General features: G+C 28.1%; 1 protein-coding gene and 1 pseudogene across 1 annotated transcript; one reads left to right on the top strand and one right to left on the bottom strand.

The window, feature by feature from the left end:
- Nucleotides 1-1,445: 1,445 nt before the first annotated feature.
- LOC101206483 (14 kDa proline-rich protein DC2.15) lies at nt 1,446-2,315 on the top strand. The gene has a single exon (XM_004152362.3). It carries the CDS (start codon nt 1,591-1,593, stop codon nt 2,011-2,013), a length of 423 nt encoding a protein of 140 aa, XP_004152410.2. The 5' UTR covers nt 1,446-1,590; the 3' UTR covers nt 2,014-2,315.
- A 9,373-nt stretch (nt 2,316-11,688) lies between these two features.
- On the bottom strand, nt 11,689-12,555 carry LOC116403892 (annotated as a pseudogene).
- Between the last annotated feature and the right edge of the window lie 839 nt (nt 12,556-13,394).

Here is a 13,394-nt window from a genome sequence, read left to right on the forward strand (position 1 = left end):
TGTTATAACTCTAATTGTTATAACTCAAACAAAAAAATTATACACATTTACTCTTGGTATAGTTTACTTTCTAATCAATCTAACATAAATTGCAATTTTCTCTTTCTTTTTTCATCTCTTTTTGGAGCATTGTAAGTTGCAAAGTTGAGAGTTGTTGTTTGTAGATAGATAAGGATCCATCTATAAATAACTATCCCTCCAAGTGATCACGTTAAGGCTTAAAGTAAGACCACACACTGTATACATATATGTGTGTTCTACAGTTATGTCAATTTCCAAAATTTCTCTCTCCAATCCACGTTTAACCAAATGTGTTTGAAACCATTTCAAATGATTAGATTTAAACAAAAAAATATATATAATTTGAAAAGAAATTGATGTGCGATTAACTGTCTAAAATGAGTTTATAGAATAAGTTGGTTTAGGATAATGATCACCTCAAAGCAGCTTTTAGAAAAATAAATTTTAACTGTTTAGTTGTTAACATCTCCCTATTTGATATGTAAAACCTTTAGTCAGTGCCCTCGACTAACTCTAACCCACCACCTCTACTTATAGCCACCAACCACCTTCAATCAGCATCCATCATCACTTCTACTGACGATCACAAACTAGGCTTCAACCACCATCTACGACAATCACAACCACTTTGTCATTGGTTAATTTTTTTTTATTGTAATTCAAAATAAAAAAAATGTTTTTAGTACATAGTAAATCAAACAAAATTTTACCTAAAACATTTTTGAAAAGGAGTTATCAACTAGTACGTGTGTACTTTTACTTTCAGAAATACTATTTCTAGAAAATGTTTTAATGAAAATAAATTTTAATGTTGAAAAACCTTATTTGAAAGAAGATCTTTACCAAGCATTTAATAGTTTTTAGAGTTGTTTTTAAACATGGTAAAATTAATTAAAATATTTATAAATATAATAAAATGACATTGTCCATATATATATATGGTAATAGATGGTACAAGTTGTATTAATCAAGAAAAGCAATGTAGAGAAAGGTTCTAGAAATTGATATATAACACAACAAGAAATAGGGTAGAGAAAAGTGTTCCCATTTAATGAGGTGGGAGATACATCCTTATTCATGAAGTTGAACCAAAATATATAAATCAATCAAATCGAAAAATCTGCCCTCCACCAACGACATCCTTAGTGGAGCCTCTTGTCATATACTCTAGAAAGCAAATTTGGATCATATCAACATTTGCAGCTATGGATCTACACAAAGAAAAATGATACAAAAGTATGAAAGAAAAAAAAAATGGTGAACAGTGAGAGAATAATTCCCAAAATTTAATTCCACAAAATTCCAAAAATTTGCCTAAACTTCTGAGCTCTCCCTTCTTCAAATTACCCCCTGCCAGCTAAAATCCCAAGAGGCCACACATGGCTTATTTTGTATCATATTATGGAGCAACCTAGTGGCATCATATATTATTCTTTCACAAAAAGAAAATTCATTTCTTCTTTCCTCAATAACCCTATAAAAACCCCTCCATCTCTCCTTTTTTTTCCACCACTAATCCCTCAAAATTCTTGTAAAGAAAAACCAAAAACCAAAAAGCAAGAAAGCCTAATGGCGTCTAAAGCGACAACCTCTCTTGCTTTCCTTCTTTCTCTCAATCTCCTTTTCTTCACTCTTGTCTCAGCTTGTAACAATTGCTATATCCCTGACCCACCCAAACCCAAGCCATGCCCTCCAACCAAGCCAACCCCAAAGCCAAGCCCTTCATCTGGCTATGGAAAATGCCCTAGGGACACCCTTAAACTCGGTGTCTGCGCCAAACTGCTCGGTGGCCTTCTCGACATTACGATTGGCAAGCCCCCAGTGACCCCTTGCTGTAGTTTGATCGAAGGTCTTGCTGATCTTGAAGCTGCTGTTTGCCTTTGCACTGCCATTAAGGCTGACATTTTGGGTATCAACCTTAATGTTCCTCTCTCCCTTAGCTTGCTCCTTAATGTTTGCCAAAAGAATGTTCCTAAGGGATTCCAGTGTTGAGTCTAATTTTTTCTTTAAAAAAAAAAAAGATACTAGAAGTCGAGGAATCAGTGGTGAGTCTAATTAATCAGTATCTTTTGTATTTTATATAATATGTTGTTAAGTGTGTTTTGATGTGGGTTTGTTTTAGAATTTTTATTTGCAAATTCTTGGTTTGTTTTATTTGCTTCGTATGGGTTATTTTTCCTTTTGAGTTGGAAAGTTTTAATAAGTTTACCTATTTGGTAAATTTATGATAATTGATTACTGTAATTTTGAATATTGGAAATGAAAAATTCTATCCTTTCCCCTTATATTATTAATCAACTAGTATCGATATGTACTCGAATTCAAATCTCCTACTCACAAGTTATATTATTTTTGTACTTTTTTTACCATGCTCGAAGTTCATTACTAAAATCTAAGCTTCTTTCTACCTAACCAAGTTAAAAGAAATGAAATCTGAATTTGTAACTGTTTCTAATATCTCACCTAGTTCTCTCATCCCCCAAAGTTTAAACACAATTGAATAAGACTTTATATATTCTATATCTATCTTGGTAACTAGTGACACTCTTTTAACTTTTAACTAAAAAAGAAAAAAATTAGATCTCCCGTAATTTTATCATTTCAGTACATATATATTTTTAATCTTATTTTAAATAGAAAGTCGAACTTTGAACTTTGACAGTGATGTTTACACTTTTAGTTGAACTATGTTTATTTTGACACCCCAATATACTATTTACTCTTTTAAATCTAAACTTACTTAATTTAAATTTATTTAAATTTTTTGAATATAAGTCGTAAATATTTTGTAAACTTACTTAATTTAAATTTATTTAAATTTTTTGAATATAAGTCGTAAATATTTTGTAAAATCGAATCTTTTTAAAATTTTCTTTTTATTTAATTATTACAATCAGCATTATTAATTATAGAGCTGATTGGATAGTGGTTTGTCTTTTATGCTTGTCTAATTGCTTTTCTAAAACCATCAGTAATTATATGCTTTTTGACGAAATTTAATAAAAGACAAATGAAAAACCATTGGTTGAGAATTGCATTTGAAGTAATTAGAATCAATTCTATAAGTTTAAATACATTTAATCACTCAAAATCTTTTAAACACATTCACAGTGAACGGATATATTTATTTTTTTTCAAATAGAATAGAAAAATGGATCCATATTTATTGTGAAATTTGTCTGTTACCTTTACAATTACAGTGATATTTATTATAGTCAACTCCTCAAAACTATCATTCAGTAGAATATAAAGAAATAGTTATTTGTGCTGAGAATGAGATGTGGACAAATGAGAGAGGAAGGAGGTGTAGTGTAGTGATGGAGGGGGGAATGGGCAATGGCGTCCTCTGCATGCATGCATGTGTGTAATTTTGACGCTTACACTTAAACTTCAATCTGCACAGAACACCAAGTTTCATCATTTTGTCAGATTCTTAACTTTTTATTATTTCTTTCCCTTTAAATTACAAATTTAACCTTCTTGATTGGTTGGAATGAATTCAACTTTAATCTGTTAATCTAATCCTGTTTAATTTTAGAAGTTTCAAAGGTGAAGTCTCCACACCATATATCCAAAAGTTTGGTTGAGAGAAATTTTATGATTCAATCCATATAATATGAAAGAAAACGTAAGGAGTATATGTGTGTATATGTGTAGAGTATAAACTACAGAGATGTGCAAACCCCTACAGATCTATATTAACTTTGAAAGTATCCATGAGATTAAAATATATTTAGTTAAATTCAAGCAATATTATTCTCATCTTGACATAGTTTCACATTATATGTTTGTTCATAATCGATCTGAATTAAATACATACATATTAATGGTGGTAAAATTTCTTTTTTAAGTCATGGTTGTTTTTCTTTAAAAATATGTATTTATTTATCATATTCATATGTTGAGATATATCAGTGTACCTTTTGATACTTACAAAAAAAAAGAATTTGAAATTCTTTCTTTTAAAGTAAATGCATCATATTAAAATAATAACGAGAGTGTTACGAATGTGTTAAACAAGTTGAGATATTTTTTATGCATTTCTCTCGTGATCCCACCAGTTAAGTCTAGCTAGTATTAGGAAAGAAAAAATGTTATCTAGAAATGATTTATTGTAGTGCTGTCCAGATAATAATGTTAAAATTTACGCGGAGAAAATAGCATCATAATTGATTAATTTAAATTTTAGGGGTTTGTAATATGATTATGTGAAAAGGATCATTTTCATGATGTGACATATATAATAATAATAGTATGTTGGACCATTTTTGGAAACATATTCAACGTTCTTTTTTCTAACCCAAGGACAAAAACCAAATAATCTTTCATGGGAATGACGAGGATACTATAATAATCCTCTTGAAATATTTAGGTGCATCTATTGATTCAAATCGTATTATTTAGAAAAAAAAACAAAACTAATAACCTTTTATAACATCAGAAAGTATAGCCAATAAAAATAATAATACATAGAAGTAGTGACGAATCTAGAAAATTTATTGACAGCGGGTTTCGAGTTGTAATTTAGAGAAAAAACTATACATGTAAGTCTTGAAAATCAAGTTGGAAGAGAGTTGACAAACACCGTTACCACTAAGCTACCTACAAAATATTAAATAACTATTAGTTTTTTTATACATATTATACAAATACAATAAAGTTGAGTGGGACTCGAGCCCCCTTAGCCTATACTAAATTCATCGGTGTATAGGGGTGATCAACGGTTAGTAAGAAAATTGCTAACTCGAAGTCGACCGTTGTTAGCAACAAAACCAACCCAACCGACTTTTCGATCCGTTCTGATCTTTTTTTTACTTTTTACTCTCTTTCTTTTCTCTCCCACTTTTTGCTAATTAGTTAATAAAAACATAAAAATTAGATTGTAAATATACTACCAAAATAAAATCATTCACATTAAAATTTGATATCAAATAAACAATGTCCGAAAGATTTTGTAAGAATGAAATGAATTTAACAACACTAATAAATTTTAATTTTTGATGAAGTAAATAAATAAAAAATTAACAAAATTAAGTACAAATGCACTTCACCCTAAAAATAAAATATTACTTTTATATATATATATATTTGAATAAACGTTTAAAAAAAAAAAGAGTTTGATCGGGTCTTGCCCTTCTGACTCAAATCGACCAACTACATGTTGGTTTTGGTTACAACAAAATCAAATCCAACCGACCTGACGACTTCGGTTCGAATGATGATCATTTTAGTTTTTTGACTTACTATACTCACCCCTAATAATACATAAACAAAAATTGGACATAAAAAAACATGAACAAAAGTTTTGAGTGAAACTCTTCGTTTGTTATTTTGTTAATTAAAAAAGTTTATCATTTTGTTATGACAACAATACTAAATGAATTAACACAACTAACTAAAAAAGAACGTTAGTAACAACTCATAGATAAATGTATAATAATCGTATAATCTTTTTTTGTAAGCAAAAATTAAACTCATAATTCAAGATAGAGTGAAAATAACGTAACAAAAAAAAAAGTATTTTTCCTCCTAAATATATCTATAAAAACTTAGTCTATACCCATTGAATTAAATATACCATCGTAGAGATGTTAGCGGCAGCAAAGTTAAGAACAATTTTGACTTGTTTTCCATTTTATAAAATAAGTGTAAGAGTTTGTTGATGCTCTCAAAATTCTCTCCTTATTTTATCCCATAAAATTGAATTTAAATTTACAAGTTGCTTGACTCTTAGCCCCATAATGTTTTGGCATTTTGCTTTAGTTATTTAGTTGAAGTTTTTATTTCAACTTTGAAAATAAGAATTTCTATAAATACAAAATTAAATATTTAGTTACAAGAATAAAATCTATCTCAAAAAATGGATCAATTGACAGCTTTTGTTTAAGTAGCTAATCAATCATATGGCCACACATGGGGTCCAATCCATACATGAAATTCATTGCATTACGATTTCCCGTGAACTTCTTTTGGCCTTTTATTTTTGTTAGGGCATGTCTTTTTTTATTGATTAAATTACAAGTTTTGCGATCAAACTCTTGGTTATAAACTTTCGATTAATTAATCGTACATTATTTCTCTTTTCGATCTTATTATTAATATGAACGTGTTAGTGTATGATTTATAAGAATGGCTTGAAAACTAAAATCATATCAACTTCCTTCTAAATTCAACAAGAGTGTGATGAAATGCCTTTCAATGAACAATTTAGAAAGACTTGTTTGAGTTAGGAAGGTTGTTTGATTTGGATCTATGTCTATCTTTTTTTTTATAGTATATTTTTTTAGTAAAGTATTAATTTTTAACCTAAAAATAGATGAACAATTAAAATTTTTGAAATGGAAATAAATGTAAAATTAATTTATAACAGTTGATCAAAATGGAAAAAGAAACATTAAAATTAAAAATTAAGAGAATTATTTTACCTTTTTTAACATTTAGAATGTATCACTCATATATTAAACACAAAGAAACTCCAATTAAATATTTTTGAAAATAAGTTACTTTTTTTAGACTAATTTAAAACTTGGAAAGTAACTTTGTAATTTAATCACTTTTTTTTTTTTTTTAATAATCTTCTCCATCAATACACCGCTTGAAAACTAGCGATCTCTTTGTTGGTATTTGACTTCTTGGATTCACATTATTTTTCAAAAACAAATAATCGAGGCTACCAAATCTTTGACCTATAGGGACAATTTTCTTATTTTTATAATGTTGAATGTATGAATTTTTAGTATGAAATAAAATGAATAAAATATATATATAACAACTAGCTAACACGTAAATTCTTGGACGAGTTGTAAGATAAGACAAAATAAGTTCTTAATATTATGTTCGTAGTTCAAACTTTTTAGTTTTGCAAAAATAGTAAAAAGTAAGCGATGGATACACTTAGTACACGATGCATTTGATATCTTTGATACATTTTTAATTAAAATAATAAACTTAGAATTAAAGAAATAATGGTAAAATTATTCTATTTCGAAAAGCAATATATTCCTCCCCTCATCTCTCTTCAAACAACTAGCATTACTCCACACCAATCTATCACTAACCACCACTCCACCTCTCTGCCACTTACCTGCATATTCAATCATCGCTCATCGCTTTTCTCTCTTTATCTTTCTTTATGATTACATGTTTGATTCGATTGTTTTATCATATTTGCAAATATGTATGATATACCAACGAAAATAACATATTCAAATCAAATTTTTCTTAATTTTATATATGGTCAATTTTTAAGTTCTGATATTTGATTCACTCCATGACAGAATGATGATAATAATAATTCAAAATTTAAAGTGGAATGGTATTTTATATGGTAGAGAAAGTTAAGGTTGTACGAAACCATATGGTAAATTGAAGAAATAAATAATCAAATGAAAAACTACGGAGTTACCACCGACTTCTTAGAGACTTCATATATATATTTATACAAATTTTGTGAATGTGGAAGATCAACGAATTTAAAGAATCCAATGTTCTTATTTCATAATATGATAAGTTAATCCAATGGACTTTTTTTAAAACAAGATACCCTTCCACCTCGAAAAAAAAAAAAGAATAGAAAATCATCTTCACACGCATTAGTTTAAGCTTTTAGATCGATTGATGATTTAAATATATTTAAGCATGTAGATCAGACGAGGTATATCTTGTGTCAAATTCGAACATTGTTGTTTCCTCCTCCATTGATATCTATTTTGGTTGCTTCCACCTTTTTCATGAGATATATACTTCTTCATAAGTTGTGTTTAATGCAACCATTTTGAAAGATCACTAAATCAAAAGGTTGATGTATACGTGGGTGTGCATGTGTAAAAGTTTAAATTCTAAAAACTTTATCCCATCTTTACTTGTTCCTAAAAGAAAGGTTAATTGGAATCACATGTGGGAAGTCAGTTCGTCCACACATCCTTATGTCATAACATTGTCTTTTTGTCCATTTGATCAACATTAATAATATAATGAATTATGCTCATACTTCATATGCATATCCATGTTTTTCTTTTTTTATTTATAAGAAAATTACACGTACAACAATCCTCTACAAAATAACTGCAAATGTAGAGTAATTTAAAAGCATTTCTAAATATAATAGTATTTTCTTTACTTTTATTGACATCAATCTTACGTTCATAAACCTTGGTTTAATGTCAATATCACTTTCATGAACATTGATTTTAGAAGTCTATCAATGTTTCACATTAATAAAATCTAAAATTTTATTATATTTTGTAAATATTTTAATTTATTTTATTACATTTAAAATCGATCTACTTGACAAATCTTGTTATTTTGAAAAAAAATATGTCAATAAAAAAATTCACAATTCAATCTATAACAAAAAAAAATAGAGGTTTTAATTGGAAAATTACGGAGGTTTTGAAAAGAAAATTCTAAGTAAAAAAGGGAGCTCATTTTAAAAATAAAAAATAAAAGGGCTATATATTATTTTTTAAGAATTATGGTGGTTTGAGAAAAATAAAATTATTTACAAAAACCTAACAAAAAAACTCAATTGGGTTGGATAAATTTTGTTTGTTAATTTTGATTAATAGATCGTCAAAAATTTTACTCTCATACAACAATTTAATAAAAGTCTATTAAGACTTATTATTTTTTTAGAATTTTATATTTGTTTTTACTGATTTATAACGATTCTTTTACTGATTTATAACGATTTTTTAATTCTGATTCTCCTCTTCTTTCCATTTTTTTTCAATTCTCTATTCTCTTTTCTTTATAAGAGATCTTCAACAATATTTTTTCTTTTCACTGTCTTTCTTCTCCTCTTCTGCCATTTTTTCTTCTTCTTTTCCTTGACTTTTTATCTTCTTCTCTAATTTTTCTTTAATTGGTTCCTTTCATAAATATAAATTATCTTAAAAAAAATGATTGAAATATCCAAATCTAAATGATGGTATGTAGTCAAATAATTTCCAAATCTAAATGAAGGTATATAGTCAAATCTAAATATAGTATATAGCCAAATTTAAATGCCAAATAATCTTTTAAAAATTCATTAGATTTGACTTTTCAAATTTAAATAGGCACTATAAATGATCGTCTACCAAATCGTGTCAAATCTAAACTAAAAAAATAGCCAAATTTATCAAAAAGATTTTTTTAAAAATTGTTTAGATTTTGTTTCTCAATTTAAGTAATTGTTTTCCAAAACTCTTGAAAAGAATTATTAAAAAATTGTTTAGATTTAGATAATCGTTGCCCGCGTGGATGGCAATTAATTATTTTGTAAGTAATTATAATATTTTGCTAATAATTTTTTTTTCATTTTTTCCCTCTTAAATTAACCCTGAAAATAGACCTATTTTTCTAAATAGGTAAAAGGTATATTTTTTTTAAAATGACCATTTATCAATCTTTTTATTTCAAAACTCCCTAATTTTTCAATTAACCTGAAAAATTGGCACATTATTTCAGTCTTCTATCAAAAAAGCAAGCCGAAATTTAAATTTAATAGCAAAAAGGGCCCAATGTAAAACACTCATCCAACCAAATAAAAACCAATCTATTAGTTTTTTTCCTTCCTTTATTAGACTTTGATTTTTTTCTATGTAGATATATGTGAGTGTCGGATCCGCTTATGCGTACCTAATCAATTAATCTTAGGAAACAACGCGCATTTGACTCATTAATCTTATGAGACAATCCGTTTAACTATAGGTGTCAAAGAAATCTAAATTAATTCTTAAGTAGGTGGTCACCTTGGATTGAATTCATAAACTCTTATTCGACTTTGATTTAACTAATTAAATTGGTTTGGTTATTGCTTAATTTATTTTCCCAAAACAACTTTCACTTATAATATAAGAAAAATAGTCTAAAAAACATGTAGGAATTATTGGTAGTGAACATAAAAGTGGTTTACAAGTGGTATGTACACATTTATCTACCATGCATAAATAATCTATAAAAATGGTTTGTCATAGTATATATATTGAATCTCTAACAAACTATATTAAACGATCAATATATTTTAAAGTAATTTATCAGTTTGACATATCTACAAATATGATAAAAAATCTTAGATAAAATCCACAATGTGCAATTAACATATACTTAAAAGAATGTGTGTGAGGTAGGGGTTTAATTGATGTTCATCCATAGATATTAAATGCTACTATGCATCGTCATTTTTAAAGAATGTTTTGACGGTGTAATTATAATAAATTAATAGAATAGTATTCATATTTAAGAGACTAATTGTGAAATGATGAAATCGATTGATTTTATTTTCTATTACAATAATTAAAATCATACAAAAAAAACAGTAAAATTGTTAAGCATATATGAGAATCATACCTTTGTAGAAATGCAATTGTAACGAAATTCTTCTCTTCTTTTATGTTTTCTTCTAAGAGGTTTTTCTTGCTATGAACCTACAAAAGATTTGGTCTGTAAGAGTCTTCTTAAAAGAATTGAGATATCAGTTGGGAAGACCGAAAAAATCAAATAACTTTTCTTCGAGAAGTACTTTATATGTTTGGGATGAAGGGTTTAGAGAGAGTTTACCATTGGATTATTGTTTTCTTAAGAATATGCATGAATTTATATATATATCTTCTTTATCTACCCTCTTAATTATAATTATTCATTTTACTGTCGAATATACATCAAAATAATTTAGATAATCAGGATGATAATTAGGTTAATCAGTATCGGTTTTTCAGGTCATCTTAAAGTTAATTATTATTAAATCATTTTCATATATATCTCATTTTAAAATGATATAAATAACTAGGTAGTTAATCCTAACAATAACTATAATTAGCTATTTTAATTAATAACTCATATGTCAAAATGATTAGATAATTAAGTTAACATATAAAATGCGAATAAGATCTATTGTGAGTTAGTAAATGGACATTTTAGAGGAGAGGATTAGTTAATTCATCACTTTTATTCATTGGATTCTTATGTATTAAAAACTTTTGAAATATGATTATTCCCATTCAATCCCATCAAAATTATTGATTTTTTCTCGACTTTATAATTTGCCTACTTTTTGCAACCCTAATATGACTTTTGGCGGAAGAATAAGAATATTGAAATATTAATGTATTGATATATTTGTGAAGATATTTGCAACTTCATTGGTTTGTGGTCTAATAACAAAAGACTGTTTTTCGACTACAACTCAATTGCAATATTTTTAAATGTTACTACGTTCATAAAATAATGGTGTTGTACCTACGGATTCTCTTTAGCCCACAACATACTTATTCCATGAAAGATATTACCTACACGAATGAATTCGGAGATTGTAAGGCCGAAAGAGTTTTCTGGAGATTTCGACTTGCACTATAATACTCTATCGTTTTCTCTTCAAAAAAATATATTTGTGAGTGGATAAAAGAGATTGGATATGAATTCCATAAGCTAACTAGTATATTTATTGTAATTTATTTCAATTTTTTTAGTGAATAATTCTACTTTTGACTGATCATACAATTGATTAAAGCAAACATTATGATTATTAATTAACTGTCAACAAAAGTTTAGCTTAACTGATATTTATAAAATTTCATCGTTTCAATATGTAGTACTAGAAAATTCTCTTAATTAATTTGTTTTCTATAATTTAGAATGAATATATAAAAGATATGATTGGGTAAAGTGAGTCATCATGTCGTTAGAATATATTTATACAAAATAAGGAAATTTGGAGAATATTTCAGAGCAAGCTTTAAATTTGAATCATCTTTGTGGTGATGAAAGTGTAAATTTCAAAATGAAAAAGAAAAAAGGGATCAATTTAATAACACTGAAGAAATGTCAATCAGAAAACTGACGTGAACATCCTGAGCATTCATGTGAAGATGATCCGCAATAAGAAACCGAAACCTAGACGAATTTAGATTCGTTCCCGATCAAATCACACGATTCGACGGAAAACCAGAGAGTTTCCAAGCAACATAAGTCAAAACATCCACCAGATTCGAAACAATCAAAAGAATCATCTTAGGAGAGAACTGAACCAACGACGGAACGATCTTCTGAAACAGAGCAACATTCCTCTACAACAGATTCAACCTAGATTCACCGACGATCTGCCGAGCACCATCAGTAACAATACACATATCAGATCCAGCAGTAATGGAGTAATCAGTGGAGGCGCTGATGTTTGTACGAGGGAGAAAAACAGCAGCGTGTTGGAGATCTAGCATTTCGCCGCGAAGATTTTGGTGTTGCGATTTGAGGTGGATAGAGGAGAGGCGTTGGGGATTGGTTTGAATAAGGCTTGAGAAAGGTCGAGGCCGTCGAGACCTAAGGAGGAGGTTGAGGGACTTTTCTGCATTGTGAAAAAGGGTTTTGGAGATTGTGATTGGCGGTGGAGTTTTGTGTTGCAGATAACTTGGCGGATTTTGAATGGGGATTGCGTTAGAAAGGATGAAGAAGAAGAAAAATTTTCTTTATTTTTTTTTTTTTGCATGGATTGGTGTAATACAAAGTTGATATCGTTAGTATAAGTTTTATACATTACACGTACATGTGGTGATAGGATCTTCCGATCACCAACATACTATATCTTTCACTTGAAGTGCTTTAGTATTTATATCTTTTTACTTTTAAAACTTTCAATCCTATATTTTGAATTAAAATAACAAATTTAGAATAATAATAATAACAAAACCTTCGTCTAATTCTTCTATTAGAAGTGTAGTAAATTCCTCCCCTCATCTCTTCAAACAACTAGCACTACTCCATGCACACCAATTTGTCGTTCAATATCGTTCCACCTCTCCACCGTTTACCTCTATCAACCATTACACATTTGGTCGTTGGCCACCAATCGTATGCATCCATTCTTGCCTAATAAAAAATGTGTGACAATATGAATTATTGATGGATGAACAATTGTTCAAGGCAAGAAAACAAATTGTTTTCTTTTTAGTTACGAAGTTAATTTATAGATTTATTCTAAATAGTATATAACAATCAAAGTTTGAATATAAATTTATATTCTCTTTTTAAAATAAAATAAATTATAACAACAATATTTTAATCATTAATAATTTATTTTTAATAAAATATAATTTTAAATTCTATTGCGTATCAGCTTTTTAATTGTTTTCTAAAAGAAAGGCATCCTTATGTGATCATAACATCCCTTTTTTTTTTCGTCCATTTCATCCTAAATTAACCCCAAAAATAGGCCTTTAACAAAAAAATGAATGGGTAAAAGGGATGTTTTTTATCTTTTCAAAATGACCTTTTATCGATCCTACTTTCTTTTTTAAAACCCTAACTTTTCGATTAATCCAAAAAATCAGCACATTATTTCTATCTTTTGGAAAGAACATACGATGAAAGTTGTAAGTTGTATTCATGGGAGAGTTATT

The sequence above is a fragment of the Cucumis sativus genome, chromosome 5 (assembly GCF_000004075.3).
Source record: "Cucumis sativus cultivar 9930 chromosome 5, Cucumber_9930_V3, whole genome shotgun sequence".
NCBI lineage: Eukaryota > Viridiplantae > Streptophyta > Magnoliopsida > Cucurbitales > Cucurbitaceae > Cucumis > Cucumis sativus.

What these genes read in the sequence shown, in the direction of transcription:
- LOC101206483 (XM_004152362.3), top strand. Translation starts at nt 1,591, where the DNA reads ATGGCGTCTAAAGCGACAACCTCTCTTGCTTTCCTTCTTTCTCTCAAT.